At 38.6% G+C, this 20,646-nt stretch overlaps 1 protein-coding gene across 3 annotated transcripts in view; it reads left to right on the top strand.

The window, feature by feature from the left end:
* Window positions 1-15,937, top strand: part of FRMD3 (FERM domain containing 3) — a 143,310-nt gene extending 127,373 nt beyond the window's left edge. For all 3 annotated transcript variants that reach the window (XM_021380323.1, XM_021380324.1, XM_021380326.1), the window contains one exon: window positions 12,493-15,937. In XM_021380323.1, coding sequence (XP_021235998.1) covers window positions 12,493-13,088 — 596 coding nt within the window. In that variant the 3' untranslated portion in view covers window positions 13,089-15,937. The remainder of the gene's footprint in view (window positions 1-12,492) is intronic.

The following is a 20,646-nucleotide window of genomic DNA, read 5'->3' as shown; positions in this document are numbered from 1 at the left end:
CCTAGCATCTGCTGCAAGCAAGACCTTGCCTATCTGAGAAAAAACAAATAAATTAATATCTCTATTACACATTAATATCTGACTCTCAGATGTGTGGTTTTGCTAACTGATGAAAACTTCTAAGCCATTTGATACGTATGTGCTCAGATTTCATTCATAAATTATCTTCTTGGTGATATTAACTTTTGCTGTTGAAGCAATCAAAGTGAAAGTAACATGATTCAGTCATTCTGCTAGTTGGTGTACCTTGTACTGTATTTTAGGAAAAAGACAGTTGATGGGAGAGGCTCATTCTAAATTCCTTCTGTTTAAAATCCACACTCCTTAATGTTTTCTTCCCCAGTTAGTTCCACAGTTTTTAGATATGTTCACTGAGCTGGGTGATATTATTAAGATTCTTTTTTTCATATGAAAATTGTATGTCTCTGTGCATCTGCACTGTGTATGAGGAGCCCTTAACCTTTCCTTTATTCTGTACTAGTAGCTGACTGTCAAAAAGAAATGTGTTACTAATATTCATTGCTACTTTAAAATGTGAAGCTACTACATGATTTGACTGAACTTATTTTTGTGTCACTGAAGTATAAGAGATATAGTATTGATTGCAATTATCTGCCATTAACAATATCATTAAAAAATGGAGTTTTTGTTGCATCTGCTAAATGTGTATGGGAATGTGTACACAGAATCACAGAATTGTAGGGGTTGGAAGGGACCTCCAGAGATCATTGAGTCCAACTCCCCTGCCCAAGCAGGCTCCCTGCAGCAGGCTGTACAGGTGGGTGTCCAGACGGGTCTCGAATATCTCCAGAGAAGGAGACTCCACAACCCCCCTGGGCAGCCTGTTCCAGCGCTCTGTCACCCTCACTGTGAAGAAGTTCCTTCGCATATTGGTACAGAACTTCCTATGCTCAAGTTCATGGCTGTTTCCCCTTGTCCTGTCCCCACAGACCACTGAAAAGAGGTTGGCCGTATCTCTTTGACTTCCACACACCAGCTACTGTGTGTGCATGGTTGTCTGTCTGAGTGTGTTAATTCTGTGTACCACAGTACATGAAATATTAGTTCCTAATGCAATAGTCCCCATAAATATTAAAAATATGCTAGTAAAATAAAAATAATGTTAACTATCTGTTCACACTTTATGCCTATAGAGCAAGAACCGTATAGCATAAAGTCTAGTCAACTTTTCTCCCATGCACAAATTAGTATTGTTGTATGGATTTTTGTTGGAATAAAAGATTGTTTTAGTGCTTGCTGTTTCTGTATTGTAGAACTAATACATGACTTTTCAACATTCTTAGTTTTGGAATCGTATCTGCTGGATATGAGGCACAATTTACTTTAGTATGTCATGTAGAGAGAATGAGGAAATGTCTCGTGTCATATAGCATGAAACAGCTTTTCCCTCGGAAAAGGCACTATCAGTACTCCCATTAGCTAATTGTACCTGGCGTGACTGTATGTATAAAAAAAATTGTAAATTGTAGTATGTGGGAGGCCATCAGATTTCTTGATTGCATTTCTAAATAAAATAACAGTTCTATTTTTAGATTTCTATGGTCTGCAAAGATAATTAAATTTTCCTAATTTTCCATTAAGATCAGTAGAAGCCAAAATGAACATCATTAGCTCAGGTCTTATATAATAGAATTTTGTACTAGTTTTTTGGTAGTTTTTTAATGATGAGTTCATTCTCTCATCCATGGAGTAAAGTCTGGTCATCACACGCGTCTTCCTCTACTGCACAGTTTGTCTTGCAAATGTCTGGGAGTCTCCTAAAGAGTGTTGTGGAATCAGGGGATGAGCACATTCATCATTATGTCTATGGTCAACAAACTAACTTGGATTTATAGTTCTCTAACCGTGTTGGCCCTTACAAGTCCAAAACCAGCTTTTTTTTTCACAAGCAAAACTTCTATTTCAAGCCAACAATACTTAGTACAAAGGATAATCAGCTCTGCCATCTTTCCTTTGTAACTTGTTTATACATTCACAGATTTTCAGTGCTTGTTGTAAAAGGTGTGTACAAAATAAGATCACTACTTCTGTATGTATATAACATACGTAACACTATCTGTTATGTATAAATCACTCTTCCCCATCATCATACGTTCTCATCTTCAGCATATGTTAAAATTGATGTGCTTGAATAAAAGTTTCCTGTTCTTTTTTTTTCACTAGTGGGAGAAGGATACTAGCTTTGAGAAGTATTTTATTAGTCCTAGTCTTCTGGTTTGGAGGTGAGATTGTTTTGAATTTTTAAACCACAGGTTCTGATTTTAAGAGAAGATGCAAAACCATCTGCAATTTTCAGCCTTCTCTGAAACTCTGCATGAATGCTAACTGTCTCTCTAACACAGTTTCTGCCAGTGGTTAGTGTTTCAGCTGTGTCGATATCTAGAATAGCAGTTAAGGAAGGAGGAGAGTAGACAGAGCTGCAAAATCGATTAGTTACTAAGAATGGTGTTGTTACCTTCCTAGCTACCTTCTGCAAAAACAAAATCAGAAAAAGAGTCTCAGGCAGCCCTAATGGGGAGAAAAATAGACTCTTCATCTGGAAAACAGTTGCTGAAAACTATCTTCCAACCACTATGCAGGATTCACTGCTGATATCAGGTCATGTAAAGTCTTTTCTTTTTTCTCTTAAGAGACAGAGCCTTTTGCTTACTTGCCCAGAGTCAGTAGTAAAGACAGAGTTGCAGATTTATCTACAAGATTTCAGTGTAAATCTGCATTGTTTGTCTGTGAGCAGTGACTTGAAATCTCTGTTACTTCTCCTTTGCAGGAGCATAGTCACTTAACATATAAATGGTATATGTATATTCATCTACATGAATGTGTTTTGGTTGTCCAAGTACCACCTGCCTCCTCAGGCTTTCCCTTGTATTTAAGTGCTTGCCCTGCAGGAGGAAGGAGTGAAAAAGAGCTGTGCTGCATATTCAGATTGTATGGGCCTTGGAGGCAGGGGGAGAGAGTCACTGTCAAGATACTTTCCAAAAATCTCCAATTAAGTAGATGTCTTTAATGAGGAAAAAGTACTTGGTGTAAAATACAAATTTGCAGGGCTGTTTCCCTCCCTCCCTTCTTCCCCACATATTTGCAAGCACGTCATTGATTTTATAGTGCAGAGAGAAAAGGAATGCCAGATTACAGACTCGGGCAGCACATGTCATAAATACTAAGGACAGGTATTTTAGACAGTGAGAGACTACATCCCCGTATACACTCCTTCTCTCTGTGGCTTTGATGAACCCAGTCAGAGCCCCTCTCCCACTAGGACAGCGTGATGTTGTGCACGTGGTTGCATTCCAGCTTCCAGCTGGAGTGAGTGATCAGCAGTGTTCATCTCTGTGTCATGCCTTTTTTAGGAGCCCACGTATCCCTGCTGCACAGGGCACAGAACTGGCCAGCCTTCTGAAGCACCACATATATCTGGTGAATGCGAAGTGTTCAGTAGTTGCCCACAACTGAGAACTGGAGCATGTATGTAGAGAGTAATGTTTTCCCTAAATTTAGGATTTTTCTCTTTTTGTTTATTCACAGATAGGTCAGCTTTGATGTTAGGCTTCAAATGAAAGCATTTTCATCACATTTTTTCCCCTAGAACTAAGGTCTGTAAGCACAGCATGAGGATTTTCCCTTTGTAACTATGCATTTTCCACAAGTACTTTCCAGGCAGCAGTGGGGAATTGACATCAGCTGCAAAATTAAAGCTCTTTAGAAAAATAATGGCTGCAGTGTCATTTTGTTCTATGAAAAACAGACCCTAAGTGCTGGCCCTTTGTTCTCTTGCAATATGTTTTGATGTCTTGGATATTTTTATACTCGTGTGTGTGATTCAGCTGTTACACTAGCAACTGCTAATTGAGATGGACACTGTGGAAGTTTGTATTGTGCGTTACAAGGTATTTAGAAGCGTTTAAAAATAACCTCTCGTTCTGTTCCCTGCTGGGATATTTCTGTTGGCCATGTTAGAAGCTTGTCATTTGATTCATTGAGAGGAACTTGCATTGGTCTTTTAAAACACGGAGGAAACTCAATGAAAGGTTGAAGGCAGTATGAGTCCAGTTTTTACAAGACTTTGAGAAGAGGGATTCATAGTCAAAATGGTGAAATGCCTTGTAAAAATCCAAACCAAGAGAAGCATTCATTTGCGGATGGTTAACCACTGTAACAAGGAAGTGTGCATTCGATTATTGCGGCATGGCTCCAAGATCACAGCCAGAAGGGCTGGTAAATTTAAATTTATTAATTTATTTTACTCATAATTTTTTTTTCCTCCATAGCTGGTTATGCTAATAGTGATCTACTGGTAAGAAACTGTGCTGTGCATGATAAAATATTACATTGAATACATCAGAGAATAAGATGAATTACTGACAAGAGGAGAGTTACAAAGGAAGAATGAATGAGAAAAAACTTAAATGAGGTTTGTTGTAATATTTTACTGAAATAGTGGACTGGAATTATACTGTAGTAGATTTTTTTGGATTCAAGGGAGAAATACTTTTAAAATTTGGTGTTTTCTGACAAAACTGAATAGTTCTTAAATTTGAAGATAAGTTGATCTTGAATATTAGCTGAATAAAGCAGTGGATGCATTTCAGCCTGCTTAACTGCAACTGAGTGACTTGATATGCCAGATCATAACTTCATTGTTACTACTTTTCTCTGTACTGGATAATATAATAACCTGAATATTAATATTGAGAAGAAAGAAGGAACCTGTTTCAGATCCCTTTTTCATTATACATAAAAGAATGTGACTCAAACAAAAATTGTTGTTGTGGATAGCAATCAAAACTAAGGTTTTTATTTGCTTTCATACCATAATTATTTTTTGCTAAAGACAGATGGGTCCATCCATTGGTCTGTATGCCTCTGTTTTGTTAATGAAGTATGACACTTCAAAATTTGTTTTTCCATGCTTTCTGTAATACTTTTTATACTTTTGCATATGCAGATAGGCAGGTTTCAGCTTCTCATGCACCTGTATCATGCCTTGATATTGAAACTTCATTTCAGAAATGGGAGTTTACAGGATATTTAACTAAGGACGTCCTGGCAAAGACCAGAGTATTGTAACATTTGAAAACTGAAAGACAGTAAGCATAACAGGTATGGGAGAGCCTGGTTCTTTCAGTGACTTCTCTCTGAGGGGCAGCAGCTCCTGGCTGCCTTTGCTTGATGAGTTCACCACTCAGGGGAAGCTGTAGTATCTCTGAGAGTGGCACTGAACACCCTTGTTTCATTAGTGAAATGGAAAATTATCGGTCTTTACATGAATTTTGTATTCTTATTCCTCAGTTAGACAGTCTCATAATACATACAAGCCATCTTGTACTAGACAATAGTCTAATAATGGATTTGTATACCGGGGCTATGACAATTCTTATAAGCCTTAATCTTGCAGTACAATTTATAGGATGTCATCCCTTTTAATATACACAGATGTAAAATCTGCATATCAGCTTATAAAACTTAAGGACTATGGTCAGCTTGCGCAAAACTCATGGAGGAGGGAGGCATAGTTCCTTGGGAGAGCCTTGCTCTGCATGTCACATTTCAGAAAAACACTGATTTGTGCCAGAAGTGCTCACCCAGGCTCAGATGAAGTGTCCCACATGTCTTTTTCTCAGGTGCTAAGATTACACATTGGTTCCAGTTCTTTGCAGCTTTGCTCTCCTTGCCTTTTGCTGGGCAGCGAGTGATGGCAGTCCCTTCATGCGCTCCTCCCCTTTCCATGCTCTGCTGACAGACAAATCCTCCTTTCTCATTCCTGTTTCCATTGCAGACATTTCTCTTTTCCTTGTACTCACCCTAGCCTTCTCACTGCTTAATCCTAGTTCTGGGAAGGATCAGCACCTCTGAGGCAGGCTTCCAGGACAGAGGTGGACAGAGACAGCATATCTCAGAAATCCTGCTTTACTACATGCCTTACTTTGCTTTTATTTCTGCACTCTGGGTGCGCTTTGCAGGATGTGAGGAGCAGAATGGCCACCCCTATCAGCTGTGCATACTGTGGCATTAGCTGAACACTGTGACACAGTGTGGGCCTGGCAAGCCAGCTGTAATGCTGCGGAGTCACAGTGCTTGCAGGTGATGTGAGCTGGCAGCTGTGACAGGGCTTTACTCCCTTCTAGAAGTTCCAGTAAGAATAAAATTAACTGGAACTGCCAGCAGGAAAGCTGGGTCACTACCTAAAAAGTCTAAAATTGTCATTGATTTATTCTCCTTGCAAAGCCAGATTAAGTGTTTTATATGAGCATGGGAAATGGGTAGGATATTGCCTCCTACTTCTCAGGGCTGAGCATCTGGCTGTGGTGCAGATCCTGCTTTGATGTAGATCCTCTGAAGGGAACTATTTGACTTCAGACATTCTGGACTCTGCTTCCCTTTCCTTCTATTCCTTTGTGACCTCCATGCACTTTGCTCAAATGAAAGTTACTCTCTCCTTCAAGTAGCTCTATGCATAGTACACATAAATTTTGTCTGTAATTAAAATAAATGAAGGAATACACAAAATTTCTAGAGGAAGTGATCAAAGACATGGGAAGGCACCATACCTTTTGCAGCCTCATGGCTGTACTTGTTTACACACCTATATTAAGTATTTCGATCAGGGAGATCATTTGCTGTCCTCTTTCTGTACTGTATCTAATTTTTCCCTTCTCTGTTTAGAGTAAGGAAATCTTTATACCCATTCCCTTCGCCTCTACACAGACCTAGTTCTTTTACAGATATGTAATTGTGTTTGTCTGTCTGGTCAGTAAAGCTGTGTGGAGTATATCCAGCCACAAGACACAGTGCAAACTGAATTTTTTAGTAAGAGCGTAAGTTTTTTCTGGAATGCTGTCTTTCCAGAAACTGCAGCTTCATAAGAATGGTGGAGGTGGAGCTGCCTTTCATCCTATGAATCCTTAGCTGCTGTTTTTGGCTCCTTAGAGACACTAGCAGCTGGCAACATTTATGTCAGACTGCTTCCATATTCATGTTCACAGCATATGACCACTGTAAACTTGTGTTTTATTCAGCTGCTCATGTTCCTATCTGCAGTAGCAAGCTAGAGTTTTGGAAGAATCCCAATATTTAGTGAAAGGGAAGTACTGAGTTCTGGCTTGTATAATGAGATTTCTCTGGCTCTGTAAGACTTGTCCAGTTGCCAGAAAAGTGTAGGGAAGCTTTGCTGTAGATATATAAGGAATAAAACTGAACTTATTTACTTAAAATGACAGTAATATGTATTGAAAGATTCTGATCTATGGAATAAAAATTGATGGTTAGAAAGAAAAGAATAAGTGCTCTCAGATGTAATTTTATACTCATGTTACATTTCTTCAAATCTGAATATAATATAAATGTTAAAAGAAACAGTAGACTTTTCAAAATCCAGCCCAAAGACTTATACAAAATTATTGTCTTATTAGAGTGGCAGCAAAGTAATTGTTATGTATGGATAAGAGCAAAACATTTGCAGCAAATTTGTAGAGTTAATGAAAGGATACCAACTTCAGGCTTACCTGAAGTTTTATGTTCTCTCTTTCTACTAGAAAAATGTGAGGGTTTCTTTTTAAATCATGGATTCATCACTGTGGATAACTGTCTCTCTTTAAGAATATCCTAAAAGCAAATAATCTGAAAAACTTCCTCTTTTCTTAAACTTGTGACACTAGTACATTTCTTGTGGTCTATACCACTTTTGAATTTCGATGCTTTAACATGTTATTATTGTGCCTGCACAAGAAATCTCAGCATTGTGAGCAATATGTGCCATTATACATGTGTCATTTGACACCATCAAAATTGGAGTGGCTCAGCATACATATCTGTATACTGTAACATGACTGGAACTTTGTTATGGGCCTAGACTGACTATGGTTAATAACTATTTTTTTCTTCAATCCTTTACTTCAGAAATTTTATAATATTATAATAAAGAAAAAGAAAACAGCTTTATATATCTTTTTTTATATATGTCAAATGAGATTGCAACAGTGTCAGCTAATGCTCAAAATTTTCAAATACTTACATTAAAACATTAATTTACATTTGTATCAAGCTGGTGTAAAATGCAGTTGCTTTGCTTTGATGTGCCTTAACATATGTTGTAAAATAGTTGAAGATCCTTTTTATTTTTTCTCTTTCACCTGCTTTGATACTATGGAATACGATTTAAAAAACAAAACAAAACAAAAAAACCCTACCATATTAGGAAAAGAGTACGGGATGGGAAGGGATGGCAGTAGTAGTTGTTTCGGTCTCATATGTGCCATCCTTCATGTTGCTTTGAAGTTACCAGTTTAGACTAAATAATGGACTATAAAGCTGACGTACACTTTGAAATCGTGGCAGTTTTAATATAATCTCCTAAAAAATTATTTATCTGAAAAGGTAACCACAAAGTCAAAGGACATTTGCCAGCTACATGAGGAAAAAAAGCAATATTAATGAAAGTTAATATGATCTTCCTTGTTTATGTTCACTATGTGTGTTATGCACACTAGAATTTACTCTGGTGAAGGAGAGAAGTCTCTGAACCATAAATTGAGGTGACCTTTCTTTGGAGTAGTTGCAGCTGTCCTCTGTATGATGAGAAACATGATGGACAGATATATTATTGACCTTGCAGGGTCAGTAATGTAACTAAGAAGGTATAGGGAGGCTTATAGCTAGGATTCACAACATTGGGAGGTTAAAATTAGGACCTTTAATCCATACTGAGGTGCCTAAGTGGCTCAACTTACCTTTTACTCTATTAAGAGAAAGTGGAAAGCATCTTTGGAAAGAAAATTCTTGTACTTTCATACTCAAATATATATGTAGATGTTTAGTGTTGGGCCGCAGTGTTTTAAAAAATTGGCACACACTCCAGAATAGATACAGAGGATTTGATGATCCAGCACTACTTGTGGTTACGGGATGCATAGGAGAAAGGTCACCCTACATCTCTTCTTCTCAACTCATGATGTCCATATTCTTTTGGGTCTAGGGTCATTCAGTTTGTGATGACTGTAGCAAGTGCATTTGTTAATACAAAGACAGGTACTGACAATAGGTTCCAGCACAGAAGGTTTTTCATTTGAAATATGATGAGTTTTCTCAAATAACTATAATAGGAGAGGACAGAGGAGTTGAGGCAAGGAATTAATAGCTGTCAAATTAGGCTAATAAGGAGGCATCTTCATTTTCTTTATCGAGGGCAAGGTTTCGTTTCAGCTGTGCAAGATCTGCTGGCAAGCAGCTGGTGAAAGGAGTGTTCCTGTTCTCTCTCCAGTGCTGGTAGTGTGCTGCAGTCTTGACAATATCTAATAAACCAGTTCAGGAAGAAAAAACATCAGACAGCTAATCCAGGAAGAAAAACAGTTATTTTCGTAGGTTAACTTTACAAACTGGCTCTATCGGGGATCAAATGAGACAGAGCAGAAACAGTCTTTTTGGCTGAAGCTAACTATTAGATTGATTGTGAAGCCTCACCTAGGGGCATGACAAGCTTATTTCCTAGAGAGCGGGAAAAATAATAAATTATAGGGGAAGAGATCTGTTTGGGCCAGTTTGAAGACTTAGAAGGGGAAACGAATTTTAACATCTAACATTCTTTACTGAAGGGTGGATGCTTCCTGAGGATAGAGTACTACAGTGAAGAGGTATTCTCTGATGAATATAACATGAGACACAAAGCTATGCATTACGAAGCGAATCCAGAAAGCTGTCCTGTCAGTTAAGAAGCAAGCTGGCTCATTCAGGGAGTGCTTTAATGTAAGCCAGTTTAAAGTGTGGTTTTTCTTCCATTTCTTAGGTCTTTTCAACATATTTGTAATAAGTCAGATATGTTGCATTTATTGGCATTTCACTCCAATTGGTATCAAGTTCAGTATGATTTTAAAGTTAACAGATATTAACACCGCATCACTCACCCAGTTTCTGGAAGTCTGTAATCTGAGGTAACCATTAACCTTACTTACCTATTCAAAAGGCTTGAAAATGTGCTAATGGAGCTGCAAGGTTAAATGGAAGATTCTGTGGTAACTCTCAGGCACTCTGACATATAGTGGTGTACTAGACTGATATTTCCACCAGGATGCATTTTAACAAGCTTTAAGATTTATAGTGATGCAGCCCCATTTCACAAGTTATTGATCTGTTTATTTAATTTTATCTACAAAATTTTGATACACTAGCTTTGTATTGACAGGTTTTCTGCAATCAGTCTTTATTTCGGGGGCATAGAGCACAAATAAAAAGACACATCTGCGAAGACTGAGTATTTGGGGCTCTGGTGGAAGTGTGGTCATGTGCCTGCATCTAGCCCAGGGTGGGTCAGCGGTTGAGTGGCATGACATCAGTTGTTCAGAAACTGAGATTGCTATGGATATGTCCTGTCCTGAGTGTTCTAATCATGGTAGCAGTAAAAGGGAAAGGAAAACAAAAGAAAACAGAAGATTTTAAGACTTTGCCATTCAATAAATGCAAAATCTGTAACAGTGAGTACGGTATACAGTGAGTATTACCTCCAACTCTGTGATACAATTATGGCTTGTTGCCAGTTTACTTATCAAGTAACCACTGGTGTAGGAATATACTTTTGCCATTTGGTCAAATAGAGGGTAGGTGGGTTTCAGAAACAGAGCTCATAACTTTGATACAGCGAATCTAAAATTTTTAGGACTGTTAAAATACTAAAAATCACTGAAATGTTAAAGGAAAATGTCAAAAGACACCCATCTCCAAGTGAGATTCTCAGCAGCATTTTGGTCAATAATAGTTAAGTTACTATTTAAGATTCTACCTTAGATCTGTGATCCAAAATTCACTTAGGCTGCATATCTTCCTGTATTATAGATGTCATTATGAACAGTATTTTTGCTTCAATTTTTGTTCCGTATCATCTTTACAGAGTAATGATGCATCACTTCATTATAGCATGGTTCAGGTTATACTTTATCCCCTTCATCTGAAAGTTACCATAATTCTTCCTTTGTTTACTTATTTTTTATGTTTGCCAGCCTTTAATAGAAAAGCCTAATATAGCTTGCAGACAGCCTTTTACTTCACATGGAAAACCACAATACATCTAGTATAATTAGCGCTGGATACTACTTTTCTTTCTACTTGTTGCTTACTGAAATCAGACATATTGTTTTGTACTACAGTGTTTTAAAGTCTCTGAACCTTAGTTTTTACTACATTAAAACTGGAAAGAATGTTCAGCAATGTCAGTTCCATATCTTCTACAGAGATCTACTGGCGAAATAAAATAATCAGACTAATTTGAGTTATAAATACTGATTTGCCATGTTTTTTCTGGGTTTCTTGTTGGATAAGTCACATAACTTCATTGTGTTGGTTTTACTTGATATATCATTATTGCATTAGTCATTTGTAAAGAAAGGAGAGATGTTTAACTTCACAAAGTGACACCTATTAAGTATTACTTTATTATATATTATTGATACATATAACAGTGCAAAAGTTTCCCTTGTTCCTCTTGCTCATAGATGGCATCTGATGACGTTAACAAGGGTCAGACATGGTATAATCTAAAGAAGAAATATTTCCCCATCATTTATCTCAGCTCCAGGCTTGGTTCACCTTCCCTCCCCTTCTGCTGTTGACAGCAAAAAGGAGTCACTGCAGTGTTCACGTAGCTGCAGGACAGACAGGCTTTTTTTCAGATTTACTACAGTTAGTACTAAACTGGAAAAGAAGTACTAAGTCATGAGAGGAGAGAATTCGGGCAGGGAATTGGATCATAAGAAACAAACATACCAGTAAGGCTAAGAAAGACTTCTTGTGAAGGAGAATTTGAAAACAGAGGGAGAAAAGAGACTGGGAGTATGAGGAGAAGAAAGATGACTGGAAGAAAAATGAGATGTGAGGAGGGGAAGCTTATTAAAGATGTGAAGCATTTTCATTCAGTTTCAATCATATCATCTTCATGGTATGCCAACCCACCTCTCTTTTTATCCTCTTTACTGTTAATATGAATTTATTGTGATGGTCTATTGTCTCTTCTAATGTCATGTTCTATCAAGAATTCCTAACCTCACCCATTGTCTTATCACTTTATTTCTTTGAGACGAATGAAGAGAAAGTTGGTCTTATCATTATTATTGTTATTATTCCTACTATGACAACAAATACCACCGATTCATATCTGCACTTGGTATTCATTTATATCAGAAGCCAGAGTGCCCATAGAAAATGAACTGTTCTGTTTGTATTACACTGGTATTAGTGCTAGTTCCATCATACAAATTTAATTGGATCTCGTGTACTGCAGTGTTATAAAAGATGTCCTCTTGTGGCAGTGATGAAATTTTCAAAAGGCTTTTCCAGTGTCTGTTAGTTGTGTATGATAAGGTTTCAATATGCAAAATGATTGCAGAATCATCTCTCCAGCTTACAAAAATACTACTGGATTTTTGCCACCAGGAAAGCAGAAATTTAGGATCACTGTTTTCATCTATCTTTTTTTTCTTTTTTTTCCAGATATCCAACTGCCAAAGGAAGACGAGATTTCAGTTCCTGTGAATTCCAGCTCCCCAGTTAAGAACACTGGGGAGAATATTGATCATGCCATCGAACAGGAAGAGAAGATGAAAGAGGAACCTTTAACCATCTCAGAACTGGTATACAATCCCAGTGCCAGCTTGCTACCCACCCCAGTTGATGATGAGATTGACATGCTCTTTGATAGCTGTCCAAGAGGAGAGAATGAGAAAGAAGATACTGATTCATTTGAGGAACTGGAAGCAGATGAAAATGCCTTTATGATTGCAGAAGAAGAAGAGCTGAAAGAAGCTCGAAGAGCGCTTAGGTGGAGCTATGACTTTCTAATGGGCAACATAGAGGTGAATGCTTTTGTGAAGAGTTTCTCCAGACTTCTCCTTGTAGGCCTTGGACTGTTGTTGCTTGTATTCCCTCTTCTACTTGTTCTCTTGGAATCAGACCTTCAGATCTCTTTTCTCCATGAAATCCGTCAGACACCAGAGTTTCAGCAGTTTCATATTGAATATTACTGCCCACTTAGACAGTGGGTGGCTTGCAAAATAAACTTCATTTGTGACATGCTGGGCAGCTTTTAAATTTTAAAGAAATAATGATACAGCTAAGGGCTATATTCAAAATTTCAATTAGTTCCAGCTTTTCATAATGCCCCTGGGGCCATCAGTAGGTAGCTGTCTTCATATTCAGTTATTATCAGACTTTTCAGGATCTTAAGTTTCCTTTGCCCACTTAAATTGCTGCTTTAGTTACAGGCTTATAAAGTCACCTTTCAGTAACTTAAAAGAACCTATATTTTGATTGCATTTCATTTTTTCTGCTCACTTATTACATCAAACAAGATGGGGTAACGATAACGTTAATCATCCTTACCTGTAGAATCCATGACATTAAATGTAATGAAACAGAAAGAAAAACTTTTTTGAATATACTCCTTAGTGCAGCAATCTCTTCTAACCAATGCCTATGCCTATACAAGCAATGTTTATGTTGGGTTTTTGGTTTTGGTTTGTTTTTTCTGTTTTGGTTTTTTTTTTTTTTTTACATTTTTATGTGTTTAAAACATTTTGGTAAATTTTTAGCAAAAGATAACTTCTGATGTTATTTAAATGTACAGATTAGTAAGAATAATGCACAAGAACATGAAGTTTATTGTTAGTGTTCTAGCAATGATTTGTTTTTAAACTACTGGCTGGAGAATGAATGAGATTGAAGTAGCTCTGTAAGAGAGGTGGTGTTTGGGAAATATATAGAAAGTTCAGTCAGGTTCAGTAGGGGCTGCCTGGGCGAGATTAAGTGACACCAAGTTTTCAGAAGAATTTTTGAAAGCCTTAGTCGTGACGCTTAGGGAAGAGAGCAGAATTGAAAGTAATGATCTTTCCTGTTATGTCAGTTTGTCTTACGATTTATCAGCGCTTTAGAAAGTCTCTATATGATAGTCCAAGTATGTTTTGGAAGAGAGTGAGTCTTCAGTCTAAACATAGATTATTGTACATAACATGGAAGAAGACAGTAGTAAGTAGGGGAAAAAAGAAAAAAAAAAGAAAAAAAAAAAGAAAAAAGCCAAAACCCTACCTAAATCAGTAGATGAGTGACCTACTTTTAAAAATGATAGAGAAAAGACATATATGCATTTTTAAAAGCAAAGCTTTAGATTGTACAATTGACATGAAAGTATTCTACTGACTCACAGTTAAAGGATTAAATGCTTTACGAGATGCATCTTTATCCTTGATGCCCTTTATTACTAATCTCCAAGACAACATATTTCCTGTGTGTACTGATATGCTTCCTTTTACATATAGCAGCATACCTACCCTCTTTCCCTATTAGTGTACGCCCGGTTATAGGACTTAATGCTGTTTCATGTAAGATGAATTTGTATATCTAGTTACTCCAATATTGCTTAGAGAACATACTTAAGTAAAACCTTGTCAATAGCTGAGAGCATCTGAAGGCCCTCAGATGTACCAGAGAGGTTCTGTCTAAGAAGAGAAAGCTTTTTTCCCCTGATCTTAGAGCAGATGTATTTCATATTTAAAGCCTAGGGAACTCTGATTTCTATCTCAGAGTCTTTCTCTTGCTTAGAGATTTACAAATGGAAGGCACATGTGAGATGGTTTTATTAAGATATACATTTAATGTATTGTAACAACATTGCCTGATTCCTACTGAATGAACTCCTTTATTTTCGGTATCAGAGAATTGGCTTGGCTTTCTCATCTAAGCCTTTACAAGTGTCTAGTTTGAAAATGGCAATTTCCTTACAAGATTTCTCCTTTCCTTTCTAAACTTCTCCAGTTTTTAAAGGATGAGACAGTTACAGGGTTTAGGAGTTCCTTTTCTCAATGGAAAGCTTTCTGATTGCTATTCATTTCCCAAGCAACAAAGGCTAAAGTGAATTGCCTTTTTCTCTTGACTTTTCCTTGACAATCTGTTCCACTGAAGAATCATTATTGATTAGTTACTTGATGAGGATTTCATCTTGTGCTACTTGTAGCTAAATGATCCTTTCCTATGAGGTAATAATCATGCAGCCTAGTAGAAATGGACAATAAACTGAAGTAGGTATAGGGTCTTAACAGGAAACAATTCACTGATGCTGTTTCGAAAAAAAGGTATCAGAAAAGGTGTTCTGTGTGCTGAAAACTGTGAGAGCTGGTGTCCTGCTGGACTGCAGAGACAAGATTCCATGCAGGCTCCTGTTTAAGTCTGACAGTTGCATTTAAAAAAAAAATAAAAATCCTATGCTCTAAAATATAATCTTGTCCCTGTAAATTATAGCACTCAAGAAGTGGGAGTACTGTTTTGCCTGATTTAACTCTATCAGAAAATGACTGAGTTGCATGAGAAAGTACTCTCAGAGAATGTGCAGTGTAGTGAGGTCTTATGTAGGGTTAAACACAAGACTATATGTGCACATGTACTTACCTTTGCTCCCTATGTGCATACATCCAGGCCTGGCCTTCTTAAAATCTTCCTTTCTATTATTCTCTAGACTACCAACGTAATTTAAATGAAAGTCACGAGAGTCCTCTAACAATAAAGGCCAGGACCACTTAATGCGCTCAGAAGCGTATAGTTGGGGATACTCAGACAGAGTAGCAGTCTAGCATTTTATTGGTGAGGATGACAGTTGGATTATGGAGTATCTATAGGTACAGTATAGTGCATTTCTGTCTGTGCTTGGATTATATTGTAAAATGTTATGTACTTGAAATCTATTTTGTGGTTTGTCTAACATTTATAAACACAACTCTGGGAAGAATTAAATATGGTTTTATTTCATTGGAGACTGGGGGGATAATATATCTGTAACTCGAGCCTTATCTTTGTACAGTGAATTTCACATTTCTATGTCAACATCCTGACTGTTTTGTATGTTGATATGATGGCAGGAATCCCTAATAAAAATACACTGGAGAAAAAACTTTCTGCAGTTATGACAGTTCTTACAATGAAAGATGTTTCTCCTAGAACACTTTTTGTTGAGAGTTAGTTGGTGCAAGAAATAGTACACTTTTTTTAGTACTGTAACAAATTCCTTCCTTACATATATATATTTTTCCCCCACTATCTACAGAGACACTAAGAAATATTGATGGTCTTTAAGTCATTAGTAACGTGGCTTCAGATGCACTAACCATGGGCAGCTGATGGTTTGCCCAGTTACCATGTAAGCGCTAGTTGTAGATTTGAGCGTCCACCAAATAAAATTACTATGCAGAGAATACAAATTGAAGAGTCTGGTTTTAAAGTTGAGCACTGGCTATAGACATGCATGGCTGCAACCTTCTGGTGGACAGATCTGACTAGAGCATTATGCAAACAAACGTGCAGCTTTTGGATGGAGCTTGCTTACATTAAGCAGTTTTGTAGCTCAGACATCACAAAAATATCTGATAAAAAGTGTATAGTCTGCATAGAAGCAACACCTAAGAGACTCAAGCAACAGGAACACTATTTTGAGGAGCTAAATCAGAACCTGAGACAATTTTTTGAGCACATAAAAAATTTAGATACAGACATGTCTGTGCTCTATATAAAGCACCAAGATTTAAGTGGAATCTCAGGCGATTTGAAATGCAGAGCCAAGACTACAGAATACAGACAGGCCTATTTATTCCGCTGGATGTAGGTTATAACAGTACTTTCAAGAGAGGTTGTTTTCCTGCTTTAACCTGTGAAAAATGCAGCATATCCACCTGTTCATGTGCTTATTTGGATTCTAAGTGCTGAGCACAATTTATGAAAACAGTTCATGTAGTTAGGGCAGAAATTCAGCAGCTGTCATAAACTCATCACATTTCAGTGGCTTGTAATTTAATAGACTAAAAAATTAAATTTTCTGTTAAATTACAAGTCAGTGAAATGTCATGCCAGTTGCACACTGGAAAAAATCTGGCTGCATTCATCGGAGGTAATGGTTACTGTAAATAATTTAGCATTTGACAATAGCCACATTGGCCAAATGGGAGATCACAACCTCTGGAATGCGAGAAATACATAGAAGTCAAGGTATGTTTCTTGAAAATTCTGTTCATTTAAATCCCAAATAAAGTGTTTGCCTGTTAAGTTTTTGTCAGTTTACTGCAGGTTTTCTTATAGTCGTCTCGTGAAAAGAAAAGGTCTTTGAGACCTGTAGTAGTTAAATGCCATGTTACAAGATTTTGGTCCCCTTGTCTTACATCTTTTATTCTGCCCCTTTGCGAAGGTGAGTCCTTCACCATCATCATCATCAGAAGTTGGTAGGAGCTGGTCAGTCATTTTGATGCTGTCTTGCTTGTGGTTCCTTTCTTTGCAGGCAGATTATTGCTGGGTCTCAGCCAGATGCTGACTCACTGCAACAGCTCCATCTGATACTGTTACAAAGGTTCACAGTTTGTCCTTATGGTTTAACACCAATAGGCAGCTAAAACCACCACTGCAGCATTCTCTTATTACTCCTTACCAGAGTAGGAGAAAACGTGATGCAGACATAAGGACAAGGAGTTTGCTCATCAATTACTGTGAGAGGCAAAACAGTCTCAGAATAAGGAGATCGATGTATGTAATTTACTGCCTATTGACAGTACACTAGAGAAGTGAGAACTAAAAGCAAACAAAAATACCTTCCTCCCCATCCATCCCTTCTACCTCCCTGACCCAAGCTTTACCGGGGAACAGAGAGTGCAAGCTGCAGTCAGCCCGTAATACTTGTCTCTGGCGCTCTATAAGGGTCACAGTGGTCACTCCCCTCCTCTGCTCCACGTGGGTCCCTCTAACGGAATGCCCTTCTCCCTGAGCTAAACATGAGCGGGCTTTCCCCAGGCTGCAGCTCTCCGAGCACTGCTCCAACATGGCCCACCCTTCAGGCAGTGCTCCGCACGGGCAGTACCTCCCCCAGCCGTCCTGCCCCACCGCGGGCCGCTCTCCAGAGCTGCAGCTCCGCCCGGGGGGCTCCCGGAGACTCTCCATGGGCTGTGCCTCCTTCAGGCCCCACCCACTGCCGCACCGCGGGCTCCTCCGTGTCTGCACGTGGAGATCGGCTCCACATGGTGCCCGCGGACTGCAGGGAGCAGCCTCCTCCTCCGTGGGCCTCTCCTGGGCTGCAGGGAGCTGCTGCTCTGCGCCTGGAGCTCCTCCTGCCCTCCTCCTGCACCGACCTCGCGGGCTGCAGGGCCGTTTCTTCCCCTTTTTCGTCTCTCCTAGCTGCTATTGCATAGCATTTCATTCCTTAAATCTGCCCGCCCGGAGCACACCCAGCGTCACTCGCGGCTCAGCTCTGGCAGCAGTGAGACCCACTGAAGCAGCTGGAGCTGGCTCTTATTTGACGTGGAGTAGTACTGGGCTCTGCTCACAGAGGTCCTCTGCAGGGCTCAGGTTACAAAATCTTGCTATGTAAGCCCAACACGGTCCTCTACGTGTCTTGTGGTTCTATCCTAGAAAAAATGGACATGCTGTCTCTTTGAAGTAGCGCATAATGATGTAACAGGAATTAAAAACTTTAGCATGACTTCTATTGTAAAAGTTTTCTTCTGAAAGTCAACCACAGCCTGGTGCTCTTGCATTACAGTGAAGAAGAGGAAGACATTAATTTCATTTCTATTTTATAAGCATGCAGTGGTGGAGAGAAAAAAAAGTTTTATAAATAAGTGAAACATGAGCATGAAACACTCTATTTTTTTTCTGATTTCACTTGTGTTGGTTTTTCTTTTCCTTTGAATTTCAATGCAGAGCTCATTAAATGGCAGATACTGTGTCTCAGGGAGGTGAAGTGGCTCCTAGAATCTTCAACAGTCCTGACAAATAAATACCAACTAGTTACTGCTCAGTAGCGAAAGGTGGAGAGAACATAATTTGTTTAAATGGACCAGAAATTGAGGTGGAATAGGTTACATTTCTTTGATTGTAGAATAATTACATTGATTGAAGAATAATTATACTGATTGAATAGGGCACATAATACTGTAGAGAGCTGTATACACAAGAACAGGGAAGCGTCTTGATTAGAACCCTGCATATCCTGTTAAGAATCTGTGCTGAAGATATATATTACATACAGTATCTCCTGGCAACATTTTAAAATATTTTCTGATTTTCAGTATTATGGATATCAATAATCTCCTAATGAGAAATTTTGAAAGGGACTGCAGATATTTTTTCACTAACTGTTAATGCAGTGAACCTGGTGATAAAAACTGAAATGTCACCTGGCGTGTCTAATGGATTTCTCAGATGCAATCTTCCTTTACGTTATTCTGCCTTTTGACAGAGCTGTGTAATGAGATAGGTACACATAAGGTGTAGGAAGAATGGACTTGCAGCCAAATCCAGAAAGGATCTGGAATTAAGAATTAAGAATTTAAGAATTGTCAGTACTGTTATGAACAGCCATAAAAATAAAGTAAATGTCAGCTACTGCTGAAAAATAGATCGAGTCAGCTTTGCATCATAGCTGCCTATCTAGTTCTTTCTATCTAGTTATTTCAACCTACTACATTTTAGGACTAGACCTACTGTTAAAGCCTAAGTTGTATTTTCATCAGACAGCACACCAGAAATATTGCTAACACTATGGCCCCGGAGACTGTTAGTTCTGTCCTCAAAACTTTCTCTGTCTAAGGTGGATGGGAAGCCCTCTGCCCTTCTCTTCATTCCCTTTCTCCCCAAAAAGTGCTTTCCTGAGAAGTTACTTTTGAACCTCAGAAAAGAGATGAAACAGCGTATCTCTAAAGAGTGTGTTGTTGTAGAGGTACACAGAGAAAGGCCCGACTGCCTCTAATGTGCGAGCAGTCCCTCTTTCATTACGGCAGTGCGGCTGGTGTATTCTGTTGGAGGGGAGATCTGAGAGGGAAAACAATGGGTTTCTGCTGCCACCCATGCACTGCTACAACTCTGTCCTTTGCATATATTCTTCTTGTGATCAAAATCTCCTTTCTGTTTTATACAGGTGACTGTACTCCAGAAAGTTGCCCCTCATCTCCTCATTTCTATGGCCTGTGCCCTTCTTCCATCTTGTGCTTGAGGTGGTTGAGTCACCATCCCTGAATGTATTTAAAACCTGTTTGGATGTGGTGCTCAGGGACATGATTTAGTGGTGGGTTGTTAGGGTAGTATGGCTAGGTTGCGGTTGGACTTGATGATCTTAAAGGTCTTTTCCAACCTGAGCAATTCTATGATTCTATGATTCTGTTACAGACACATTACATGCCCTTATGTATTTGCTAAAAATGATGGAATCATAGAACGGCTTGGGTGGGAAGTGACCTCAAAGATCACACAGTTCCAACCCTCTGTCATGGGCAGGGCTGCCCCCCACCAGGTCAGGCTGCCCAGGGCCACATCCAGCCTGGCTCTGAACACCTCCATGGACAGGGCATCCACAGTTTCTCTGGGCAGCCTGTGCCAGTGCCTCCCCACTCTCTGAGTAAAACATTTCCTCCTAATATCTAACCTAAATCAACCCTCTTTTAGTTTAAAGCCTTCCCCCCTTGTCCTATCACTGTCGCACCATATTAAAAGTTGGTCTCTCTCCTGTTTATGAGCTCATTTCAAGTACTGGAAGGCCGCAGTGAGGTCTCCCTTCTCTTCTCCAGAGAGTATAATATATTTGATTTTGTATATAAAGTATATATACAAAATGAAGAGTGTAATTCT

Source organism: Numida meleagris, chromosome Z (assembly GCF_002078875.1).
Source record: "Numida meleagris isolate 19003 breed g44 Domestic line chromosome Z, NumMel1.0, whole genome shotgun sequence".
NCBI lineage: Eukaryota > Metazoa > Chordata > Aves > Galliformes > Numididae > Numida > Numida meleagris.
The sequence above is the reverse complement of the archived record's forward strand: the minus strand, read 5'-3'. Positions and strand labels throughout refer to the sequence as shown.